This window comes from Sphaerodactylus townsendi, linkage group LG07 (assembly GCF_021028975.2).
Source record: "Sphaerodactylus townsendi isolate TG3544 linkage group LG07, MPM_Stown_v2.3, whole genome shotgun sequence".
Classification (NCBI taxonomy): domain Eukaryota; kingdom Metazoa; phylum Chordata; class Lepidosauria; order Squamata; family Sphaerodactylidae; genus Sphaerodactylus; species Sphaerodactylus townsendi.
Genome location: NC_059431.1, coordinates 34,640,197 through 34,665,384, shown reverse-complemented (window position 1 = coordinate 34,665,384; position 25,188 = coordinate 34,640,197). Strand labels below are relative to the sequence as shown.

Here is a 25,188-nt window from a genome sequence, read left to right as displayed (position 1 = left end):
CAGAAGCTCTGCTGGGGAGGAACCCCACCTGGTCCCCCACTTTCTAAAGTCACTTGGTAGGTACCAAGGAAAATGTTGGCCAATGCCATCGGAATATCTAGGCTAGGTGATTTTTCACCCCTTTTGTTTCTGTTATTTTTGAGGAGTGCAATATTTTCAGTGGGAAAACATGACTGGTACAGACTATTGTTCCTAATGGTTGGAAATCCATTCATAATTTAAAGCCACTCTGGATGAGTTCTACAAAGTTTGCCAACTCCAGAACTGGAAATATCTGAAAGAGTGGGGTTTATGGAAGAGAGAGACCTTAGTAGGCTATAATGCCATGCCGCCCACTTTTCAAAACAACAATTTTCCCCCCCAGGAGAAGTGGAATAAATGTTTAAAATAAATAAATAATAAACAAGCAGTTTATGTGGTCTGAAAATCAATTGTCACTCCAGATGATTTCTAGCCCCCACTTATAGGTTGGCAACCTTAGGTTCTCCCAGCAAAGTGTTATCAGAATCCTCCTGCAACCTATCAAAAGAAATGAATGAGCTGATTGCAAGGGTGGGGGGGGCAGGATGGTGCCTCCTGGATACAGTCATGATTCTCCTGGAGGTCAGAACTGTCACTCTGCTTGTGTGATCGGCCTGTCTTCAGCAGGGGTTCTGGCCATGTGGAGAAAGCTGGCACGTGCAGAACTTGTGCTGATTTATCTCTGCCCAGACATTCACATTGGGTGGGGCAGTAATCCTGCCCCTTCCGCCACATGTTGACACTGCTGCCAGAGCAGTTCTCTTGGCAAACGCTGATGGAGAACCAGCTAGAAGCACAGTGGTCTGTTCTAAATGAAAACTGGCCTCCATCTCACATCTTCCATTCTGGCAGACCATTTTGGAATCTCATATCTTGTTAACAGTACTAAATGGCAGGATTATGCTTGCTGTTATGTAACAAGGCAGCAGATTTTGGAAAATATTGAAGGGCAGCAAGTGATGAGCAAATGTATTATAATGGGGATAAAGTTTGCTGTTTTCATGGATCAAAAAGGATTTCTGCCTGCTATTACTTCTTTAGTATTCCTAATTTACAGATAGGGGTTGAAACTTAGAACTAGGGTTTTGACCATGGCTGCCTAGTGAGCATATGGCTGAAGCAGGGCTTAAATATGGTTTCCTAGGTTCAAGGCCTATAGCCACTAGGACATACCGCTGTTGCTCTTTCTCCTTTTGTTAGCTTACTTGTCTGTACCTGTTTACAGGAGAATTCCATATGGTGTGTTTGTGTATCAATCTAGATCAGCAGTTGAACTGCCGCAACAGACGCAATTAAAAAGTGTGCTGTTGCCTTCCTTGACCTTCCTGCTTCGTCGGCAGTCGTATGGTACTTATTGCTTTGTTGTTCTCGTGATACTCTAACTTTACAATAATTTTGTGTTGTGCTAGTCTCCCTGAGATATTTGAGGAGTGATGGGAAACTGAACGCCGTGGTCTTCAGCAATGTGCCGTTAGCCGACGGGAAGCGCCATACTGCGCTTCTCAGGCTAAGCGATCTTCAGCGTGGCTCCAGCAAAGCCGAATTATATGTGGACTGCAGGCAGATGGATTCCATTCAAGATCTGCCTAAAGCCTTTTCAGGGCTAGCACAAAGCTCAGAGGCAGTGGAGCTGCGGACACTGCATAAAAAATCTCAGGTGAGCCTCTGTGGAAAGCTGTGGACGCTCCAGTCCTCTCATGGCAAAGTGCTTTGCTGACTGGCTGGCAGCCTGCCTTGTATGTTGTGAGTTGCTGTCAATAAACACAACACTACGCTATACTCTAGTCTACACTCTAAACACTCAACTCTGCTCCACCAAAAGATCTAAGAACAATTGTGAATTCACTTCCTGGACCTTCTTTGTTGTAGAATGCTCCCATTGGGTCCTAGTGCCTCCCAACTTCCAAATCTCATATCTACACTGAACACCAAGCCCAAAAAATCCCCCAAAATACTGACGTGAAGGGAATCTCACCAAAACATTTCTCCTCTTTCTGCATGAGTTGATTCAAGGAACTCCCTCCAAATACCTCCTTCTCACTGAAGAAACCCTAAAGTGACAAGTGTGTGCCCCCCCCCCCCCAGCTTTTGGGTCAAGTGACAAGCCAAGGCACTGAGAGCAAGCAAGCAAGGCTGTTGTGCAGAGCACTTTGCAAAAAGTAGGTGCGGGTGGAGGGTTGGAGGCTATGGAAAAATGACACACACATACACAGTGGTGACTGTGGGCACACACACAAAATATGATGGTGAATTTCAAACTGGAGGCGTCACATTTTATCCTGCATTTCTCTTTCTTCCTTGAGTCTGCCTCTGAAACTGAGAGTGTATTTTGTTGTTCTAGGACTTTTTGGAAGAGCTGAAGCTGGTGGTGAGAGGGTCGTTGTCCCAAGTAGCAAGCTTGCAAGACTGTTTTCTTCCACAGATTGAGCCATCAATCCAAGATCCAGGTAACTCTCACTTATGAAATTACTTTTGCACAGGAATAGTTTTTTGATTACCTAATTCATGGTGGAAAGAGCCCAGTTCAACACACTCTGTCTGCTGCTGCAACAAAGACACATTCTGTCTGCTGCTAACTTCTGTTCATTGAATGTTCCTCCTACTGGGCTAAATCCTCTAGTTCTTGTGGGGAGATAATCCCTTAGCAAGAGGAGGCCAGATTTTGGTTGTTCTCAGAAGGTACCCCTCCCTATCAGCAGAGGCAGATGGTGCCCAGATGGTGCCCAGAGGTGAAACCTCCCCTGGGTGCCCCCCCACAGTGCCCCCCCACCCATGTGTGGCATGGCGCCCTGCCCATACCCATTTACCCCTCATTTATCTGAGTCAGTGGGGGCGAAGAATTCGACCTCTTTGACGATGTGGACGGGCTGAGGGGGGGGGGTGAAGACTGGTGGGGAAAGGCATCTAGTCACATGAGGGTCCGATTTTGCACCCCCCCCCCATGTGACCAGATTAGTTGCACCCGGAGACATGGGTTACCCCATGTCCACGGGCAGATACGCCACTGCCTATCAGTGACTTCTTATTTGAGAAAAGAGGCTGAATGTCAAGCCCTGGATCTGTAACTCAGATCAGACTCTGTAGCTTGAAGGTTTAGAAGTCCTTATTGGCAGGCATCAGTTGGCAAGCGGGAAAAAGTCAATTATGGCTTGTAACCAAGCACCTCCAATATATCCACCCCTGTTCTCCATCCTTAGCCCAAGCTCTATCTCATACTACAGAAAGTGCAGAAGGAAAGAATGCAAAACAACTCAAGGGCAGAGAACTGAGATAAAGGCACCTGTCCCCAGGCTCCACGACTTGGTTGCCTAGGCAAAGTGAAAGTAACTGTTCACCAGCCACCCCTCCTGGTGCTCCCTTACCCAATGCCAGGCTCCCACCCGACACTGACAAGCATGCATAAGAGTAGGTTGGGGAGGAGAGGCCAGGCAGGTCAGAAGGAAGAAAATAATCAATTGTTGGATACAGCCTAGAGATGCCAGGCTCCAGGTGGGACCTGGGGATCCCTGGGATTACAGCTCATTTCCAGACTACAGAGATCAGTTCCCCTGAAGAAAATGGATAGTTTGAAGGGTAGACTCTACAACATTGTACCCCACTGTAGTCCCAGTCCTCCCCAGAATCCATCTCCAGATCTCCCCAGTTTGGATCTGGCCATTCAACCCTCCCCATCCCCTGCCAGCGGCCAGGGTAGATCAGTCATCCCCAATGCAACCTTGAAGTCCCTCCTGGCATGGGTGTGGGAGACTTACCAGTGGTGGGGGAAGCCTAGACCTGCAATGCCGCCATTTCCATCACTGTGACATAACTGCACCAACAGCAATGTGGGATGCTCTGGTATTTGGGCAAAAACTCTATGGTTGACTCAAAGAGAGGTAGAAAAATATCATAAGACAACACTAAAGCAACAATCATACCAGTGTTATAGTACACTAAGATCATTAAAACGAATACATCTTTAGGGTAGATATGAAAGTTCTTAGAGAAGTAGAAACTTGGCTTGCATTCTGCTATGGGCATATTTTCTAGTATTTTTTCTGCTATAATGGTTAAAAAGGTACATCACATTTGTAGCCAAAAGCAATTTAAACTAATTGCTCTACCATATGTATGCGAAAAAAATTATCGTATTTGGATGAATGAGTAGGTGCCTGTTTTTGTGTTTTGCGATATTTGAAATGAACCTGTCAGTGGTTAATACTCAGACATCTGATGTATCTTGGAGGTGATTACTCAGGAAGCTTTGCAGTTCCATTTCTTCAGTTTAGGATGTTGTGCATTGTGGCAATAAATGGTGGTGTTGCATGGGGTCCTACATGTATGCACATGAAAGTTTGAAATGCAAGTAGGAAATAGACTGCATGAAACAGGGGTTGTTGATGGTAGGAAACAAGACCTATCAACATGTACCGGTAACTTTTTTAAAAATATAGCCTCCTGGACACATGTCATGAGGGAAACTGGACAAGTAGCAGCTGTTGGAGATGGGGGATTGAGGCTGGGAAAAGAATACATGGAGGGATGGCTTTAGTCCCTTTCTCTATGCTGACACCCCTAGGAGTGCTATTTAACACTAAAAACATGCTAGATGCCAGTCGTGGATCTCATCTCATCTAGTTTGCCCCTTACTTCTGAGTAAACTTGCTTAGGATTGGCAATGTTAGTTGATTCGAGATTTATGTGATCACTCATATGAAGCATTATGAATTCTTCCACTGCCATGTAAGAACTAATGAGAATAAGGTTTCCAAACCATTTAATCATTCTCATTCTATTGTTGTAGGTGTGTCTACAAGTGACTTTAACAGACAGTTACTGGGTCACATGATGCAAATGAACCAAATACTAGATGATGTGAAAGATCTTCTCAGACAACAGGTATTTGACAAAGTGTTATGCAGTGTGCGTTTTGTTGGTGTTTAAGCAAACCAGTACATTCTCTGCAGTACTGAGAGAAAATTCACATAGCGCATTAGTCTTCCTATACAAACTTGTTTTTCTACACATTGAGAAATATGAAATAAAATAACCCACTACAATTTGAGAGAGAAAGAGAGGTTGCTTATAAATATGGACTCTCACAACTGGGCTCAACAAATTAACTCCAGGAAAGAACCTGAAGAAAAATACAAAGATGTGCCAAATGCTATAAAGTTATGTACAAGTGGAGAAACTCAGTGTACAGACATTAGCATATTTCCAGATGATGCAAAATAATTGAGGTTCCTTGAATTGATTTTATGAGACAGGACTGAAGTCAGACAGGATCTAAGGTTTACTTCAGACTTTCCCAGAAAAAAATTCAAAATGTAGACACCCCACTCCTTCTATCTATTTTATATAATATAAAAATGACTTCTCCAGTCAGAACTGATGATCTTGAGTGGAACCTTCATTACATAATTAATTTAACAACAGAATTCAAGTACAAAACCATATTTTAGCATTGTATTAATATTTTTATTTGTGGGATTATTGAGCTTAGACTTTAATTCCTATTGTGAGTAGTTTTGCTGAAGACAGTATAAAATGGGAGGCTAAAATGTTAAGATTTCTGTTTGTAGCAGAACAGACTCGAAATCCCATGTGAACGGTTAAGGGCTCTTTGCGAAATCAAGTTATTCGTTTGCACAATTGTCTTCTGTGCAGCTTCTGGATAATAACAATTCAAGACAAATGAGACTAATCCATATGTATTTCTTTCCTTTCAAGGTTAAAGAAACAACTTTTTTGAGGAATACGATAGCTGAATGCCAGGCATGTGGTAAGTGCTTGTGTATTTCCTGTTTTAAAAGGAACTTTATGGTCCAAACCACAAAGAAAGCTCCTGCTCACTCTAAGCTGTGATCCTAAGGAAATTTTCCAGGGAGTAAGCCCCACTGATTAACATGGGACTTCTTTCTTAGTACAATGGTTTAGGATTGCTTCCTTTGCTGCTAAATGAATGTCGAAGTAAAAAGACCTTTCTCCTGAAGATTCATAATTCACCTGATAATTGCCAGGCTAACTAATTATAATCACAATGAATAGGTAATAGTAGAAATTATCACACATACACAGTACTCAGTAGTCAAAGTCCACTCCAAGGTCAACCCAGATAGTCCTCACTGACAAGCATCAAATCCAAATGAGGTAACATGACCAACATGAATCCAGGAGTCCACGCCAAAGTCAGAATGAAGAAGACCATGGGCAGCAGCAAGCATTGCTTCCACTTAGCCTCCTGTTTCCCATCCTCTTTTAAGAGGGCGCTGCCTATGCAGCTGAAGATGGGTAGCACCAGGCTGTCTCATCAGTCCTGCTCCTTCAAACACTGATCTTTCCTGTTGAGGCTAGGGCTGCCAAGCATGCACCTACAGATTGCTATGCAGCCTGTCCTGTGCCACTCACAGGGCTCAGAGGATGCTGAGGAGAAGAAGCCGGATTCCTTGTGACTGACCTGATGCTGGGAGTCCGAGAAGCTTCTGAGATGGTCACTGGTGTGCCTCAGAGTTCCAGCCGCCGGCCTGTGTGTTGGGTTCCAGCTGTGTGACCCTAGCACAGTGCCAATCAGGCACATTTCTGTTCCATACTTGATCCAGAAAGCTCAAGACATCACAGACGGTTCTCCTTTTATCCATTTTATCCTTACAAAAACATTGTAAGGTATATTAGACAGTTACTGACCCATGATCACTCACAGTGCCATCATAAGCAGAGTTATTATTGTACAATGTGCCACATTTCTGTAAAAGATCACATACTCAGCAAGTAACCCCGATGGGCATTGAGTTTCTGTGATGTGTACAGGTGTAGTTATCATATAATTATCTCAGAAGATAGTCGGTATAGTCCTTGCTGGCTCTGTGTGCTGTCACTCACTGGGATGACAGGAGAAAAATGCTGGTGTAAATGAAGGGGAAATCTGTGTCATGCCAGTATGGGGACATCATTCCTGCACAACTCAAAGGTGATGTCATCTTGTTGGCTGATGCCACAGCATGGTTAAACTATAGAGTTTTGGGTGAATGCTAGAGCATTACCCTAAGTGGTGATATTGCTTCCAAATTGTGCTGGAAGCAATGTTGCCATGACACTAGAAATGCTGTGGCATTGCTGGTAAAGGCCCACATCCCAAGTTAATCTTCTGCCTATTGCCTAGGTCCAGAAAGAGTACTGATGCCCTGCTTTGCTGCATGTAATGGATCTGGATCCATTTCTGTCTGAATTTGTTGGGAACCAAAACCCCCTAGGTCACCTGGAGAGAAAGACAGACCCATTCTCTTGAGTCAACTGAATGAAATAGCAAAAGAACCTTATCTGCTTAGGCTTTTGGTAAATGAATATGACGTTTGCTCTTTTGCCGTTTTATTCCCATAGCTGTTTTTGGATTTAATTATATTGATTATCTTTGGAGCTTCCTCAAAAACCACTGAAGCACAAAGGCATAATATAAATATTTTAAACAGAGGCATAATACAATATAAGGTAATTTATTTATAAATAGTAAAATCCAGCCTTTATCTCAGCTCTGCTGTCAGGAACCTGGATGCAGTTACAGGAGCATGGCCAGAAGAGAGAAGTGAGGTTGAGATTAGGCCAAGAGTAGGGATTCTAAGCAGATAACTCAGACTGCAAGGGCCAGAGGCAAGAAACATTATCCTGGGCATGGATGACTTCCAAGATGTCTGGCTGGATTAGGCAAAAAGAAGCACAAAATAACTAAACTCATTCTGAGCCAGGTCCTCACTTGCTGATGATTTGTCCAGATTGTGAAGGCAACCTACAAGGCTAGACTTCATAAGACCCAGGGCTCTGGGACTGGCTTCCTGAACCATGTGCCAGAATCAAGGCAGATGATCTCAGTCAAAGAGATGCTACTATGTCACGCAAGTTACTGCAGCCAGCCCTGTGTCATATACTGTATTGTGCTAGGCCTGGACAAGCAGGAGTCTCAGTTCAAGTTCTACTCTGGTGTCTTACTTCATGATTTTCAGGATTGGGAGCTGGAAATTTCCCCACTCCACCCCCAGAACCCCCTAAGCCAAAATGTGAAGCCAACACTTGTTTTAGAGGCGTGCGATGCACAGACACAGCAGATGGATTTCGGTGTGGCCCTTGTCCAGAAGGCTTCACTGGAAATGGAGTTACATGTGCAGATATTGATGAGGTAAAATACTCCTTTTTTAAAGTTCTGTTTGGACTATATAGTGTGAAGAGGGCTGCTTCCAGGTCCAGAGAAATCCAGGCTGTCCCCTGAAATCAGGCTCTCTGTAGAATCTCTGCTTTGGGTATTGTAGCAGAGATTCAGAAATGAGTCAGAAACGAGAGTCAACTTGTGTTTCTAAAGAATAGGCTCTTCATATACTATGTGATAAACACATTGAATGAACCGAGTTGTTGTCCTTTTAGTGCCGATATAATCCATGCTTCCCAGGAGTGAGATGTGTGAACTTGGCTCCGGGATTCAGATGTGAGGCCTGTCCTCCAGGATACACTGGACAAATCATCCAAGGAGTGGGAGTAAATTCTGCCAAAAATAATAAACAGGTACGTGATCTCACTGTCACTCACCAAAAGCAAATAAGGTTTGGCTAAAAGATCCATATTAAATGTGGCATTATTTTACTTCTAAGAGGCCTTGTTAACCCCAGCACTCATTTCTTAATGTTCCACTTAGGGTTGCCAACTCCAGGTTGGGAAATTCCTGGAGATTTTGGGGGTGGATCCTGTGGAAGGCAAGGTTTGTGGAGGACAGGGAGGCCTAATGCATATAGCATAATGCTCCAGAGTCCCCCACTCCAAAGTATCCATTTTATTCAGGGGAACTGATTTCTGTTATCTTGAGATAAGTTAGAATTCCAGGAGCTCTCCAGGCCCCATCTGGAAGATGGCAACTCAAGTTCTACCCCTCTCATTCAGGTGTGTTGTCCTAGTTTACAGGCTTTTTTGGTGGCTGCCCCAATCACCTGGATTCTGGGATGGTCTTCTGAAAGAACTTAATGGGGCTTCTACTACGGTGCTGTTCAATAAGACTGAACTTCCAACGATAACTCCTTGACATTGACCATATATTGGCTATTGTTATGTTTGTCCAGTGTTGTCAAGCTATATCTCTGTTACCTCTGCACATCACTTTTTATTGTGTGAGTCTTCATATCTGGCACAGAGCTGAACAATTGCCCCTCTCCAGGCCCCACACATACAGCAGGGATTAGATCTACCAACCACTGTGCCATTATATTGTTTCCCAATTAGCACTAACACTGGAATAAAAACATATTTGCTTGTTTGGTACAGTTTAGAAGACTTCTTAAGGAAGTCATTTTGCACTTGAGTGTTTTGGAATTAATTCCCTTTGTTATTTTTAAAAATTGTGTTAGGTCTGCTTGGATGTAGATGAATGTCAAAACAGTTCAAACAGAAGCTGCGTCCCAAATTCTCAGTGTATAAACACTGTGGTAAGTACTCTGTTATTGAGGACTATGTGTCTGTTTGTGTCCAGATCTGATCAATCTAAATGTTACAGGTGCCGTCCCCAAATCAAGAGCCAAATCACACATACAAAATAACTCCACTTGAAAATGTGGTTACCATTTCAGCTCCAACATTTTCATAAGCCCTCGAAAGCCAGCCAGATGACAATAGAATTATGTGAAGCTAGCAGATAAAGCTTCATAGGTTCTCCACTTACATTCCACAACATAATTGAGACGGCTGCTCAGTCACCAGCTGTGAACTAGAGAATTACTCGTCCTGACTCCCCAATTCATATGTTTGCAAAAAGAACACACTATTGGCTGATTTTTAAAAAGTGTGCATCCTGCCTTCAGAAAATTTCCCAGATGTAAAAATCTTTCCAGAATACACTTCCAAAGGGATGCAGCACTGGAGCAGGGAGCAGAAGAGAAGGAAGTGGGTTTTCTGTTGCATTATCTTTTTTAATAGACCTTAATACTCAATCAAACATAAACACTAAATTTAAGGCTTGCTTAACCGTGTCCAAAAAACTTGTGCATGCAACTTGGAGCTGCTCCCTCCCATTTCCCAGGGGAAAAAATTGTTCTCCTTTTTGGGGTCAAAACACGTTAGCAATTTAAAAAATGCCCTTCATTACCTCTGAACCAGCCCATTTATTCTTAGACATACTTTCTTTGCCCTTATAAATCTGTCCTCAAACAAGAATCTTGCTTGCACAGTCTTACTTGTGCATGCTTATCAGAGCAAGTAACTCCATCACTCTGGCTTCCTTTTAGAAGTTTGCACAAGTCTGTGATTTAGTACTTGTATCTGAATACAAACACTGCATGGGAAGCAGCTCTGAGTTTATCAGAATGGCAAGTGAACACAGTCCCTCATATGGATAATATAAGGTAGGCCTGCCAACTTGTGTCCCTCCAAGCCAAAAGCAGTTTACCAATCAGCCAAAGACAGGCAACAGAAACAGAGTAAGCCTTGAATGGGGGCAGTGTACATCCTGGGCTGATGTGCTGATTTTGTCTCGGTGGGTCTCTGCAAATATGGCATATACTGAGTAGCTTTCTGTATTTTGGGGCAATGAACACATGGTCTTTAAAAGTAGGGAAAACATCTTGTTTCTGATCTTGCTTGCTTTCCTGATAGGGCTCCTACCGCTGTGGAGCGTGCAAAACTGGATTCACAGGAGACCAGGTCAGGGGATGCAGGGCTGAAAGAAGCTGCCGGAATCGTGCCTTGAATCCATGTAGTATCTATGCACAATGCGCTGATGTAAGGCAAGGAGACATCTCATGTGTGGTAAGATGTTGATTTTACTGTTTGTCACCCATTTATTTATTTTGAGAACTCTACATTTTGGGTTGTCTCTTAGGCTCCTTCCGCACATGCAGAATAATGCACTTTCAAACTGCTTTCAGTGCTCTTTGAAGCTTTGCAGAATAGCAAAATCCACTTGCAAACAGTTGTGAAAGTGGTTTGAAAACGCATTATTCTGCATGTGCAGAAGGGGCCAAAGAATAAACTGGATTTTCTGGTATGAGAAATACTCAATGCACTTTAGAAAAGTTGAAGGCAGCAGGAAATTAAGAAGACCCAACATTTGATGGACTGACCCAATAACTGCAACAATGGCCTTTGGTCTGCAAGACTGGCTGTCAATGACAGGATGTTGCGGAGGTCATTAATACTTAGGGTCTCCATGATATGTTGGAAGCAGCTTGATTCCACATAATATGCATAATATTTTTTTAAAAAATACTTCATCTGTATCCCACTGTTCTCACAGTATGTTTTAAGTTTTCAGCATGAATATAATGATAATGACGATGCAATAAAAGCTTCGTTGTCTACCACTTAAATATCCAAATGACTTGATTAACTAACATATCTAGAGAGTATGTTTCCACCTTATATCGTGATACAGTGAATATTTGGGCCTATTGCCAGTTCCTGCCTCTCTAGCCAGCTGACTTGATGCCTTTAGCAGCTATGGGGCTTCTCCCAGCTGTCCTCATCCTTGGGGGCCCCTGGGCTGCTCATCTGCCTGCTGTGTAGAACAGTTCTGTAGCTAGAGTGTGTATGCTTAAGGGTCCTGCCAGGTATAAGAGCTCTCATTTCAGCATTTCCAGGGTGTAGGATTTGACCACTGTGACTTCTTCTATAGAGGTAAGAGCAAATATTCAGCAAAAAAATTTTTACCAGGTGAATACCAGGTAATGAAGCTTTTACTGTACTGGAACGTTTATATAACATTTTCAGGTTTTCGAAGTGTTTCATGTATATTATTGTGCTGCCTTCCTTACAACAGTACTGAAACATTGGCCCCTTCCGCACACGCAAAATAATGCATTTTTGAACCACTTTCACAACTATTTGCAAGTGGATTTTGCCATTCCGCACAGCTTCAAAGAGCACTGAAAGCAGTTTGAAAGTGCATTATTCTGCATGTGCGGAATGAGCCAATGTTTGATGTTGTTATCCCCAAGTTGCAAATGGGGACTGAGAGGCTAGCCTCAGGCGAGGGTTTAGGATTTGTGGCTCAGTGACTCATCTAGTGTGCTTCACCAGTTTCTTTTTATGTTGGTTCTGTAATACTTTTCCTTACAGTGTGGTATCGGATGGGCTGGCAATGGCTTTGTGTGTGGAAAAGACGTTGATATTGATGGTTATCCTGATGAAGAACTCTCGTGCTCAGCTGAAAGTTGTCGGAAGGTAAAAAGATTTTGGGGGGAAAGAATGGAACTTTTCCCTCTATTTGAAGCCATAGTTCTTATAATAAATTAACACAAAGATAAAGGTCATAGAACGGGGAGAATTGGGCCAGCCCTCTGAATGCTAGCTGCGTATTCCAACCTTTTACTTCTCCCACAACCACTGCACAGGACAACTGCAAGTTTGTTCCAAACTCTGGGCAGGAAGATGCTGATGGAGATGGAATTGGAGATGCCTGTGATGATGATGCAGATGGGGACGGCATTCCTAATGAACAGGTACTAGTGATAGATAGTATTTGGTTTCCACAGTATTTAATTTCTGTCTCTTCTTTCCACCCGATGGACCAGTAAAAATCAAAAGCCAAACTTTTCAAAAACAGGCGTTAGAAATCAGTCAGCCTGTTTTCTGTACATGTTGTGAGTATCCCTAATGCAATAACACAGAATGGACCAATCATTGGGTCTTATCTGGACAAGGGGTGTGCACCATTTTTCCTATGGTATTTTTTTACTTTGGGTTTAAAATCTTGGAAATTTTTGAAAAACCTGAAAAAGACAAATCCTCATACCAGCTTTTTTCAGGCATTCAAAATTTTTCAGTTATTTTAAACCCAAACCTGAAAAATTGCAGGTACCTCCTGTCTTCATGTGGGCTCAGAAGCATCAGGTGGTTTGGCCAAGCCCAGGGTCCAGCTCTGCACCTCCTGCTGCCTTTGAACCAATGTGGAGTTTGACGGCTGAGCTGAGCTGAGCTGAGCATTCAGGACCCAGCCAGCAAGTAAATAAGAGGGACAGAGGTGGGAAGAGGGTTTTTTTTAAATGGCAGTAGAGCCAAAATGGCCCAGATGTTAAAAACATTTGGCATTATTTGGTATCTGCTTTTCAACTCCCTTAAATCACTGCCATGGGGGGTGGGGTATGAAAAACACCAATAAGCTGTTTTTCAGGGATTTTCAGTTCAGCTTTGCTGAATGCACATCCTAATCTGGACCTTAGAAATTATATGTTCTCACAGGGTGTATTTTGGGGGTGCTTCTTCTCTTATTACAAACAACTGACCTTCAAGGGTGACAGGCAGGGGTCTCTCTGCTATCTCTAGCTGGATACACTTGTTTCAGAGAGAGACAGGCATACATCCTACATACATATGCCCAGAAAATCTTGTTGGTATCCAAGTTGCTACTGGACTCAGATCTAACTGGATAAATGAACAAACAGTTCAGTGTAATTAGACTGGCACCTACTTTTTCTGCTGGGTATGTCCTGTGGAAACAGGACAGTTCTCAGGTAAACTTCTCCACTGCATCATCAAGGATCCTGGAATATGATTTACCCCCTTTTGTAGCCTTGTGTTGAAGGTCTGACCTTGCTTGCTTATAGCCATCCACCTCCAAATAACTTCTCCTCAACAACAGTGAGCCACCAGATAGAAAGAGTTTTAGGTGTTTGATGAAGGGAACTTTAACTTTGTAAAGATTATACCATGAAAACCTTGTTGGTCTCTAAGGTGCTACTGAACTTGAATCTAGCTCTGATAGAAATACAAATCCCAGGACTAGCCCCCACAATAAAAGCAGAGTCAAGGCAGTCCTTATACCTACAGAAGTAAAGCTATCGCGGATCTAGACGACACTTGTTGTACCATTAGGAGTTCTTTCCCTTCAACATTTGTTATCTGATCTGCCATCAATGTCTTTCTGCCATTTTCACAGGCCAAACAGGTTAATTCATACTCAAGAATAAAGGGACAAAAATCAGACATTAAAATATTACTAAAAATAGCTGTATGGTCGCAAAAACTGTTTCAAATGGAGATTTTGTCATGAAGCACCTATGTGTAATTCATTAACAAATCTGTGAAACTACCTCAACCGAGATAAGAGTAGCTATTCAGTACAGAAAATTACAGTGGGCTGGATCCACTTTTTTTGCTCTCCTTTAAGTCAATCCCTCTCTTTATTACTGTTCTCATCCCACACAGCTTTTCTTCATACAAGTCCTATGACTCCCCAGCATCAACTTTTTTTGTAGTCAAATAGGACCCATTCCCCCTTTCCTAACCAGTGGAACAGATGCCTGTATCCAACACACTAGACCCCAATGAACTTAGAAGGCTTAACTCTTCTTCAGCTTGCACTGTTACTGTCTCTCAGAACCAGGGGGCATACATTGAAAATGCTGGGGGGAAGAATTCGGGCTAATAAAAGGAAACATTTCACTCAATGCGTGATTGATGTTTGGAATATGCTGCCACAGGAGGTGGTGATGCCCACTAATGGTGATGGATAGCTTTAAAAGGGGCTTGGACAGATTTATGGAGAAGTTGATATCAGGCTACCAATCTTGAGATTTGAGATCGCAAATGCCTTATCAGACCAGGTGCTCGGAAGCAGCAGCAGCAGAAGGCCATTGCTTTCACATCCTTCATGTGAGCTCCCAAAGGCATCTGGTGTACCACTGCAAGTAGCAGAGTGCTGGACTAGATGGACTCTGGTCTGATCCAGCAGGTTCTTTCTTATGTTCTTATGTTCTCTCCTTATTCTTGCCATCAAATATTACTGTGCTGGCTTATCATTACTGGCTCTGACAGGATCCTGTACCGATTTGGGCTGTGCATCTTTCTATCTTTGGAATTGTTTGCCCTTTTTGTTTCACAATTCAAAACATTATTTTCCTTCTTTTAGGTAACTACATAATGATCTGACAGTGTAGGCTCTGGAACACAAAAATGTATGCTACTATATGTTTGTTAATCTTTTAAGATGTCGCAATACTCTTTGTTGCTTTCACTAGCACAATGTTGCTTGCAAAAGCAAGGTCAGTAAAGAGTCCTAAGCACCATGACTGTGGGAAGGATGCAGTCAAGAGCAGTTTGTCTTTCTCTTTTTCAGGATAACTGTGTCCTTGCTTCTAACATTAATCAGAAAAACAGTGACCAGGATATCTTTGGAGATGCTTGTGACAACTGCCGTATGGTCTTAAACAATGATCAGCGAGATACAGATGGAGATGGCAAAGGAGATGCCTGTGATGATGACATGGATGGAGATGGTGAGTGAATGCTTGCACCTTACTGCCGATGCTAAACTTGGCAGTCAGGCACCTACTATATACACACCAAAGGTTGAGCATTGCCATGACCCAACCACCAGTAAATTTTGTGGAGTAGGATCTTCCTGCTTTTTCCTCCTACTGCAGGCTGTTGAGCCTCCTGAAATTTTGTTTCGAGGGGGTCAGCAGGGAACAATATCAAGGTAAAGCTGGGGTCTACAGTGTGAGGGTGGAATCACTGTCCTCTCAATCCACAAAAGTCAATGCTGTTCTATTGGAGGAACTACACGATGGAGGCATGCCAACAGAAGTCTTTCCAAAAGATGCAAAATAATATTTCCATACTTCTGCTGGGACTTCTTAAGTCACCCCTTTCCTAAATGAACCTCTCCCAACTCCTCAAAAAGCTTCTTCTCAATGCTGAGACATTCTCTGAAGTGGTCGGAACCACATTATAAAGACTACAGTCAAAACCAGGAAAGTCCCTGAAGTGCTTCCTCAGACCTCTGTAGCTCTTTCGTTCCCAATCTTATTTGTAACACATCTTTTTTAAAGGAGCTCAAGATGAATATTTTCACAACTCTGAAGCAGAGAGACAGTAGGTAGCTAAAGACCCTCATTATATTTCATGGCCAAATGGGGGGTTAGAACCTAGATTTCTCCCTTTTGTCCATCCAGTGTACAACCAAAGCTTTGTTTTTCTCATTTTATATACTGGTAGAGTGACCAAAATGAAATGTTAACTTTGTAGCATAATTTTCTTTAGGTATTAAGAATGTTTTGGATAACTGTCCAAAAATTCCCAATCGACAACAGGAAGATAAAGATAATGATGGTGTAGGTGATGCTTGTGACAGCTGCCCAGATATTAGCAATCCCAATCAGGTGAGTGACGGAAGAACATTTCATTATCTTTGTTTACCTAAAATCTGCCTTGCTCAATTTTTTTTTGCATTTAGTTGCATGAGAAATTTTAACCAAGGAGGTACATGCCACTGGATACTAATTCAGAGAAATCAATCACCACCTGGATTTATTCATCCACGCAGTGGGTGTTTTTTTTGGTGATCATTAATTTTACCGCTCTCACTGTTCATTGATATCAGCATAGGTTCTCCTCCATGACTTTTATAAAAATGTGAGCTGGCTTGCGCAATTCCCTAGTCCCTTCACTGCTATTAAGAAACAAATTCAATAATCCTGCATCCAATCCCTTGGGAGCAGTTTGAGCAACATCCCTCCAATGAAAACAATGGGGTGATGATGTTGCTCCTGGAATCATCATCATAGCTGTTGGTTATAGGAGCGATGATCACAGTACCACATTTGAGTGATGTGGGACCACTCTCAAGCTCTTTGTTAATACAAATATTCCATCAAGGCTTTCCATTGTAAATATCCATTTAAAAATCTTAAAAAGGAAAGCAGTTTTTATCAAGAAAAGAAGCCGTGCTTTATTTCCTAATTCAGTTAGGATCTGCAACTTATGCACATTAAAGTACTAGTAAACTGACATAAAAACTACCGTTCTGCGTATTCAAATGCAGTTCTTTCTGCTCATTGACAGAGCTATCCTAAGAGTCCTGCCATTTTGAGCCTATTGACTTAGAAGAGCATAACTCAGCTCACTGTCATGCTGTTAAATTTCCAAGAAGTATTTGTTGAGCCTCTTGCAACAATGTGATTCCTCTACAATTTTATATTGCGAATTTTTCTGTTTCTGTTCACAGTCAGATATTGACAATGACCTGGTAGGGGATTCCTGTGACACCAATCAAGACAGGTAAAGTAATGCTTGCTGTGTGTACTTGCGCGCCTTATGAACCACAGCATCTTGTCAGACTTGACCCTGACTCAAGCTGGCATCCTTGGGTTTCTTTCATTGGAGTGAAATTTAACTTTGCCTCCTTTTCATACCCCTGTATCCATTATATGAACCAATTTAAACACATATTCCCCTCTCCCTACAACATTTTAAATAATTATAAGCATTCGCTAAGATTAGAGAAGTAATTAATATCCTTTGAGTGAGATACAACATTGCAATGTTGTTTTGTGCATTTGTACCATGAACATTTTGCAGAATTTTTTTTTCCAATTTAGGACATAGAAACCAAGTCCTTTTTTTGTTGTACATCTAATCTATGAAATAAACAAAGATTGTCACAAGTGTGGAAATCATTTGCTGGTTTGTTTGTTTTTTTGTCTTCATTTGCAGCAGCAGTAACGAGAGGGATAGCTTGCCTTAGGCCTCAGGAGCTCAGCTCAGGATCTGCACTATTTACCACAATCAGGGCATGAATAAGTATCACAGTCCTCTTGTGTCAGGCCTGGTTTTGGTCTGCAGTGATTTCAGACATGTGGGGAACTAAAGTAGCTCTATAAGGTTTTGTGAAATTTCTGATTCATTCCTTAAAGGAGTTTTGTCTATTAGGACTAATTGCAATATATTGTACTACATTGACAGATACAGGAAGAGAGGCAAAAATGTTCCTTGTCAGTGACAGCATTGCACTCAGCCAAAATTCTTGTACTTTGTGGTCTAAGAAGAATTTGGGGTGTTTGAAGATAAGAGAATACTATTTTAAATGTGAAGATGACACAAATAGTTGAAGGCGCGCAAACTGAATTTTTCCAGATCAGCCTCTTTGCTCCTTATTGAGACAAAATTTGCGGGAGGGGGGGTGGATATTTCCTTTCATTGGTTTCCAATTGACAGGCTTGGTTTCACCTTCAATGGAACATGTCAGAAGATTAGAGATGTCCAAGATGCAAGACAGTTCTTCAATGAGAACAAAAAAACCCTTCAGACACCTTTAAAAAGCTTCCTGCTTCTCTTCCTCACTGTATTTTTTCAGAGTAGAGTATATTAATCATTAAGAGACTAATCTAGGGAGAGTTAGGCCCCTTCCGCACATGCAAAATAATGCTTTTTCAAACCACTTTCACAACTGTTTGCAAGTGGATTTTGCTATTCCGCACAGCTTCAAAGAGCACTGAAAGCAGTTTGAAAGTGCATTATTCTGCATGTGCGGAATGAGCCTTAGATGGATAGATAAAGATAGGTTAAGAAAAGGGATGGACAGTGCAATCCAGACTGTCAGGAAGGCATGGATGGTGCTGCTTTGGCGCCACTTCAAGGGGCTTTCCTATGGTGCAGGAAGCCTGAAAAAGTAAAAATAAAAAGTCTCGCCTCAAACTCCCCCATAGGGGTGAATAGAGATATGCCATGAAAATTGTATCATATGTCTGTCAGTGATTCTGTTGGCTCATGGGGGCCAATTGGGCTGTGGAGGCCAACTAAGGTCATCCTCAACCCCCTCCCCCACCACACCACTGGCAGCAGTGAAGGAGCACCAACACAAGGCTGGGTGTGCCCCCCCAGAGGGGGATCCCCCCCAGATTGGCCTGCTCAAGTATTTACAAATGTTTAATATGAAAATGGTTTGTCATAGTATACATGATTGTCAGAAGAGGAAAAATAAGTAGAAATGATAAGAACATATGCCAATAAGAAAAACTGGTGTAAAAGTAAATGGGAGTACTTTTTTCGAGTAAGGTGGAAGTGAGGTGGGGAGTCAGATTGCTGCTGTTTAGTATTTTTGTAAGTTGTTTTTTTCTCTTCCTTGTTCTAATTTTTCTTGTATTAATTATCATTGTATAAGTTAATTTTGGGGGGGATAAAGATTGACACTGTATTTTTACCCCTATCTTTTTTATTGTAGTGTGGCAGGTCCACCACTCTTGTAATGATGTAGATAATTAAAAAATAAAAAAATAATTTAGAAAGAGACAATTTTTTTGAGAAACTTTTCCCCTTACTATTGTTATGGCTTTTTTTTCATTGAAAAAAGTAACAAGTCAATGCTGTGTCCTCCAGGCGCTACAGGTCACTAATCTTGACTATTTAGGTATCCTATTTCTTTCCCACTTACTGAAGCATCCAGGTGATTCCTCTTTTCCTTCCTTCAGGTAACTAACCAACATGTTCATATTCCCTCTCATGTCATGTCAACCATTTCTCTTCTTCCTCCCCTAAAAATATGCATTATCTCAAAGGAATCTTCAAACCACTTTTGTTGGTGTCCCCCTCTTATCCCCTCCTCCCACCCCCCCACCCCCAATGTGCCTTAAGTAGAGATAATTGGATAAGAAAATGAATATGCTGGGAAAGTAGTCAACAGTTCTGGGTCTTGCTGTAATTAAAATCTCTATATATATTTTGGAGGGAGGGGGGACATTGACAGACTTTTGAAAGATGGTGTCTCTGTCCTCTTTTTTGAAAGTCCAATAATCCATTATGAAACACAGAAACATTGATTACGTTTAAATCTCAACTTCCTTCCATGAAACATCAGTGTATATGAGGTTGCCTAGAAGTCTCCTACCTAGGTGCTTGGCAGACCAAGGGTTCCTGTTCCTCAATCAGTTGCTGCCTCATTGTCCAAACCCTAAAGAAGCGTGCGGGCAACATTCTGTTGGCACCCAGTTGTTTCACCTTACATATCATACAAATTAACAGAGTGTTTTTCTCCTGCCTCCTTTACTCCTAGTGATGGAGATGGGCACCAAGACAGCACCGATAACTGTCCCACAGTCATTAACAGTTCCCAGCTAGACACTGATAAGGATGGGCTAGGAGACGAATGCGATGATGATGATGATAATGACGGAATTCCCGATCTTATTCCTCCTGGCCCAGATAATTGCCGTCTAGTTCCTAACCCAGGACAGGAAGATGACAACAGTATGTACAACCTATTTCTTCTTTTTTCTCTTCCCTTCTGCTGAAGTCTTTCCACCCTGTGGGCTGAATACAATGCCTATTCAAAGGAAAATGTAATAAAGGGACCATATAGATAGACCTATAGTATCTGTGATAGGAATTGAAATTTCCAACCTGGTGTAGAACAGAGTCATGCGAACACATGAAACTGTCAAGGCCCATCTCTTCAACATTAGTGACAGTCCAAAGTTGGTTTTTGCCTCTTGCAGTTCCGACATATGTCGGAGGCTTGCATTGAATGTCAGACATTTTCTGTTGCATCACTGAACTATTTTATACAATAACAAGTCAGACAATATCCCTGATGCGTGTTGTGCTTGTGTATCCAGGTGATGGAGTTGGTGATATCTGTGAATCAGATTTTGATCAGGACACCGTGATTGATCGGATTGATGTTTGTCCTGAGAATGCAGAGATCACCCTCACGGATTTCAGGGCTTACCAGACTGTAGTTCTGGACCCAGAAGGTGATGCTCAGATTGATCCAAACTGGGTGGTTCTGAACCAGGTAAAACACACTGCAGTATCTGAAAGCAGCTAAAAATGGTGGACTGAAAAACAAACAAAATCTGCCCTCCGGACTTGTTTGAACAAATATGCTTCCGCACTTCATCATTTAGTTGGGAGTTTAGGCAACAGTCCAGAACTGGTTTTTTTTTGGGGGGGGGGGGGGGGGGAAATCTCAAATTTATCCACAAGTTATCCAAAGTGAAACTTGCTCCATTAATTAAAATGTTGGGCTTGGATCTGAATTAACCAAGTATTAACCAAGGCCAAACCCTGCTTAGCTTCCTCCATCTGACAAGATCAGGCTAGCCTGGACCATTCAGGTCAGAATATACTTGCTAAACATATTCTACCAGCACAGAAAATGCAGGCTACATATTTCCAAACTGCACCACAACAATGAAAACTAGATACTTGCATTTGAAAGTAAAATCCATAAATGATAGAAAGCTGTTTCCCATACAAGAATTGCTAGCGCTATTGGAAGGTTCTGTGTTTGAATTTTTTACTTGGTGGCACATTAATTGTTTGAAAGATAACCAAAGGTTAGGTGACACAGAGAGGAGTATATGAGTTTTATGTAGTTGTAACCAGCTTTTTGGGTATTAGTGTAACAAAAGAAAGACAATTCAGTTCTGTGCTTCATTAACCATGTTGCTTGTTTCTGTTGAAGGGCATGGAGATTGTACAGACCATGAACAGTGATCCTGGACTTGCTGTAGGTATGGGCTTGTTTTTCTGTACATATTCACACAGCTATCCACAGCACAACAGGCCTCTGCACATGGATCTTTGCTCCATTGGCACTGACGTTCCAGATTCTAGGGTCTCTTTACAATGTTCTTTACTGCATGTACATAAGGAGGAAGAGGAAGAGACTAACAAATGATCAGTTCTGTTTGCTGTTTGGATCTCTCATGGGGATCCAAAGCAGCTTATCACATTGTTCTTCCCCTCTTCCACTCTATCCTCACAGTTCCTCTCCAACAATCTACCTGCGTGTGCTTTTAATGTATGCACTTTATTTATACTTCATCTTTCTCCCCAGTGGTTAAGAACCACTGTGCTAGAAGCTCTGGGACCCAGCAGCTGCCCCATTTCAGATGCTGGCCCTGCACTGATCACTATAGCACATTGGTTCTGTCTGAGGACTCACGGAGCTGCTACTGAACTCTATGGGGCTAGACCGATAGTAACCTAACTCAAAAAAGTGTATCTCCATTTCCTAGCCAGTACTGAAGCTCATTTGGCAGGGAGAGGGGAGGTAAAACTGGCCCTGTTACTTTGAAATAAAGATCATATATGAGCTGGTCAGGGCCTGTGCCTGTGATTTTTTTTTACCCTGAGCAGCATACCTATCTATTGAACAGGCTACACAGCTTTCAACGGGGTCGATTTTGAAGGTACTTTCCACGTGAACACAGCAACTGGATCTACCTACTCTCATGCGGTTTCCATTTTTGGTTACCAAGACAGCCTCCATTTCTGTGGTGGTAATGTGGAAACATTAGACTGAAATAGATCCTTATTGGCAAGTGTTTCTTAATTCCCTTCTTTGTTTCGTCGGCAGAACCAGGAATTCAGCTGAAGGTGCTTGCTCTGAGCCAAAAACAACCAGAACCTCGTTAATGCTGTTACCTAGTAAAGTCTAAGCTGAAACTGGCCCAGTATTCAGCTGGTCTGGTTACTAAGGGAGTAATTAATTGATTTATGTGGGTCAGGTGCCTGTTTTCCCATAAGAGAATGGAAAACTTATTCATGCTTCTTTTTTAATTCATATTTCACGCGGAAAGTTAATTTCTTCCTTTTGACTTGTCTGCGCAGGCTGTTAAATCAAAGTCTGGGCCAGGGGAGCACCTCAGGAATTCACTTTGGCATACTGGCGACACTAACGACCAAGTCAGATTGCTGTGGAAAGACCCCCGAAATGTCGGCTGGAAAGATAAAGTTTCCTATCGCTGGTTCCTGCAGCACAGACCTCAAGTTGGCTACATCAGGTTAGGACAATGATGCAGAAATGGAGGAAACACCTGTTTTTAAATCACCTGTATTGCAAAGATAGGCTTTTCGGTGAGATAGGACTTCAGAAAACCTCTGCTGGGGCAAACCATGGGTTGTTACTGTGTAATGTGTGAAACAGCTGCTTTAAGAAAATTGATCCTGTGCTAAGAAAACCTGACTCATACATGATGTGTATGTCATGGAAATCAGTCCAGTTTGCATATGTTGCAAAGAGCTACCTAGATGGACCAAGGTGAAGTTGTCTGAATGCTGAATTGTGTGCATGGTGCAAATCCCATGCTTGCTTGGTTCAGTGGCACTATTGCAACATTCAGATAGTGTCAGTGATGGAGACTTGGTTTTCGGTCTGACTTTTGCCCAATAAACCCAACAGAGATTGCTCCAAACAGAAATATAAGAAGGGTGCATTTTCTGCCCCAACCCTTCAGTCCATTTCTCATTCCTTTGTTTTAAGTTAACAGTGCCCAAGGGTTGCTTTCAATTGTGGTCACAGTTGAGGAAATCAGTTTTACAGGTTTCACAGGCTACTTTTTCCCATCAGAAGAACTTACTGGTTGGCAAGATATTTGGAAAATCCACCCTGCCCCCCAACTTTACACATGCATATACACATTGGCTACAAGAGAGGACTGCGCCAGGAGCTACCATCAGCCCATTGGCAACAAGCTGTAGAATGAAGAACATTAAGAAGTGTATCAGTCCTGTGTTTCAAAATCATACCCTTCCTTCCTTTTGGTCAACCCTCTGGCTAGTAGGGTAAAAATGGGAGTTGGAGTAAACTCTTGTGAATGCCGTGTGCATGGTTAGGCTTTGAAGCATGGTTTACAGAATTCATTAACAAATAAGTTATGATCTACAGGTGATGTATGCTTTCCACAAGGCAAATCCTCTGTTGCTGGTATTCTTTCAGTACAATCCTATCTGGAGGACTCAAGTAAGTCCAGTGGGACTGGACTGGAGTAACTCTACATATGATTGGACTGTTGACTCTCAAAGCTTGTGATGATGACAGCAAAGGAGGAGGGCAGGCCTCTCTACCATTTGTGCTTCTTGCTCTACTTTACAATTCTCAGGTGTAAACATGAGAGAAGTTAAACTATGGAATATTGTGAGTGCAGGGGTGTGTGTGTGTGGAGGAAATAAGGCACAATGTGAGGTTTTACTTGTGTTAGTTTCCAAGCAAAATGTATATTTCAGCAACAAACTGCAGTTTGTGCTGACGAGTGAGGTTGATACTCTGGTCTGATACCTTTTAAAGCAGTCAAGTTCACAATTGCCCTCAAGTTGGGGCCTTCTCATTCATCAGGCTATTGCCTGCATTCTTTGAAACCATGCCTTTGGTGGTGATTCGTGTACTTTACTCATAGCACGTGACCGCTCCCCTCTCTGTCCTCCTGAACTGCTCCTCCTCCTGTAGCTCAGAGGATAACATGCAGATCCAAATCCATTTTCCAATGAATGACAATGGTGGGGAAGAAAAAGGACTTGCAAGGAGGACAACCTCCCCCCCAAAAGCATGTGTGGGGTGCCTAATCCTTCTCTGCCTAACAGTTGCCCTCAGTACAACAGCCCATATAGAGTTCCTACCATCCACAACTTGGTTGTCCATTTGGCATTAGGTACTTCACCTTCTTTGAGGGCCTGCAGTCTTCTGGGAGTAAGCCCTGTTATGCATACTGGGATTGAGTCTGAATGTACATGTGTAGGATCAGCTATGTCAACCTCTTAATTATTTGTTGCACTTTTAAGGGCGAGATTTTATGAAGGCTCTGATCTGGTGGCAGATTCCGGAGTGACCATAGATACCACCATGCGTGGAGGAAGACTTGGTGTTTTTTGCTTCTCTCAGGAAAACATTATTTGGTCCAATCTGAAGTATCGCTGCAATGGTATGTGACAAATTGCTGTTGTAGGATTGCAAGACTGCTTTTGTTGACCTGGAGAACTTACGAAACGTTTTATCCAGTGTGACTTGGCCTATGCCCACGATGGTCAGAGTGAGTGAAGCCAAACTGTGCAACAAGCTATTACTTTAAAAATAACCCCCCCCCACCCCCCAACTTGGTAATCATGGCACAGGACAGAGTATTTAGAAATGTAATCAGCCCTCAGCCAAATCTCTTGATGGAATCTATGGCTGTTCCTGTGATTCATAGGACCAAGGGTTTTTTGCCTTCAGGTGTTTTGATCTCCAAAATACTTGAGCTACCCCATCAAGGACAATCGGCAAAAGCCTAAGCAAGCGCATCAGTAGAGGCTCAGTATTCTGGACTTATTCACAGAAACTAACAGGTTACCATGAAAGGGAGTAATGTTCCCACTTAGCTTTTCTTTGCCTCTGCCATGACGGCTACCATCTATTATTAGTTTTTTAATAGACATGTTTAAGATTGGGCTGCAAGTCATAATTCCATTGACTATCATCTATTTAACTAATTTGTAAACCACCTTTCTGCTTGATAGGAACCCAAAGTGATGCACACTAAGTAGGGCTCACACAGTGGGGCTCACTCCCTTTTACCCTCCCAACGACAGCTTTGTGATGTAGTTAAATCTAATCATTAAATCTAATCAGTAGTAGTAGTAGTAGCAGTAGTAGTAGTAGTAGTAGTAGTAGTTTAGGCAGGAAGT

At 42.3% G+C, this 25,188-nt stretch overlaps 1 protein-coding gene across 1 annotated transcript in view; it reads left to right on the top strand.

The window, feature by feature from the left end:
* The window catches only part of THBS4 (thrombospondin 4), a 39,185-nt gene that overhangs the window by 13,552 nt on the left and 445 nt on the right, over positions 1-25,188 (top strand). The window contains exons 3-21 of the mRNA XM_048503782.1: positions 1,431-1,678; positions 2,363-2,468; positions 4,805-4,899; positions 5,734-5,785; positions 7,998-8,170; positions 8,413-8,550; positions 9,384-9,461; positions 10,624-10,776; positions 12,085-12,189; positions 12,360-12,467; positions 15,083-15,242; positions 16,009-16,127; positions 16,973-17,025; positions 19,796-19,989; positions 20,358-20,536; positions 21,209-21,257; positions 21,906-22,125; positions 22,360-22,532; positions 24,307-24,446. Coding sequence (XP_048359739.1) covers positions 1,431-1,678; positions 2,363-2,468; positions 4,805-4,899; positions 5,734-5,785; positions 7,998-8,170; positions 8,413-8,550; positions 9,384-9,461; positions 10,624-10,776; positions 12,085-12,189; positions 12,360-12,467; positions 15,083-15,242; positions 16,009-16,127; positions 16,973-17,025; positions 19,796-19,989; positions 20,358-20,536; positions 21,209-21,257; positions 21,906-22,051 — 2,156 coding nt within the window. The 3' untranslated portion in view covers positions 22,052-22,125; positions 22,360-22,532; positions 24,307-24,446. The remainder of the gene's footprint in view (positions 1-1,430; positions 1,679-2,362; positions 2,469-4,804; positions 4,900-5,733; positions 5,786-7,997; positions 8,171-8,412; positions 8,551-9,383; positions 9,462-10,623; positions 10,777-12,084; positions 12,190-12,359; positions 12,468-15,082; positions 15,243-16,008; positions 16,128-16,972; positions 17,026-19,795; positions 19,990-20,357; positions 20,537-21,208; positions 21,258-21,905; positions 22,126-22,359; positions 22,533-24,306; positions 24,447-25,188) is intronic.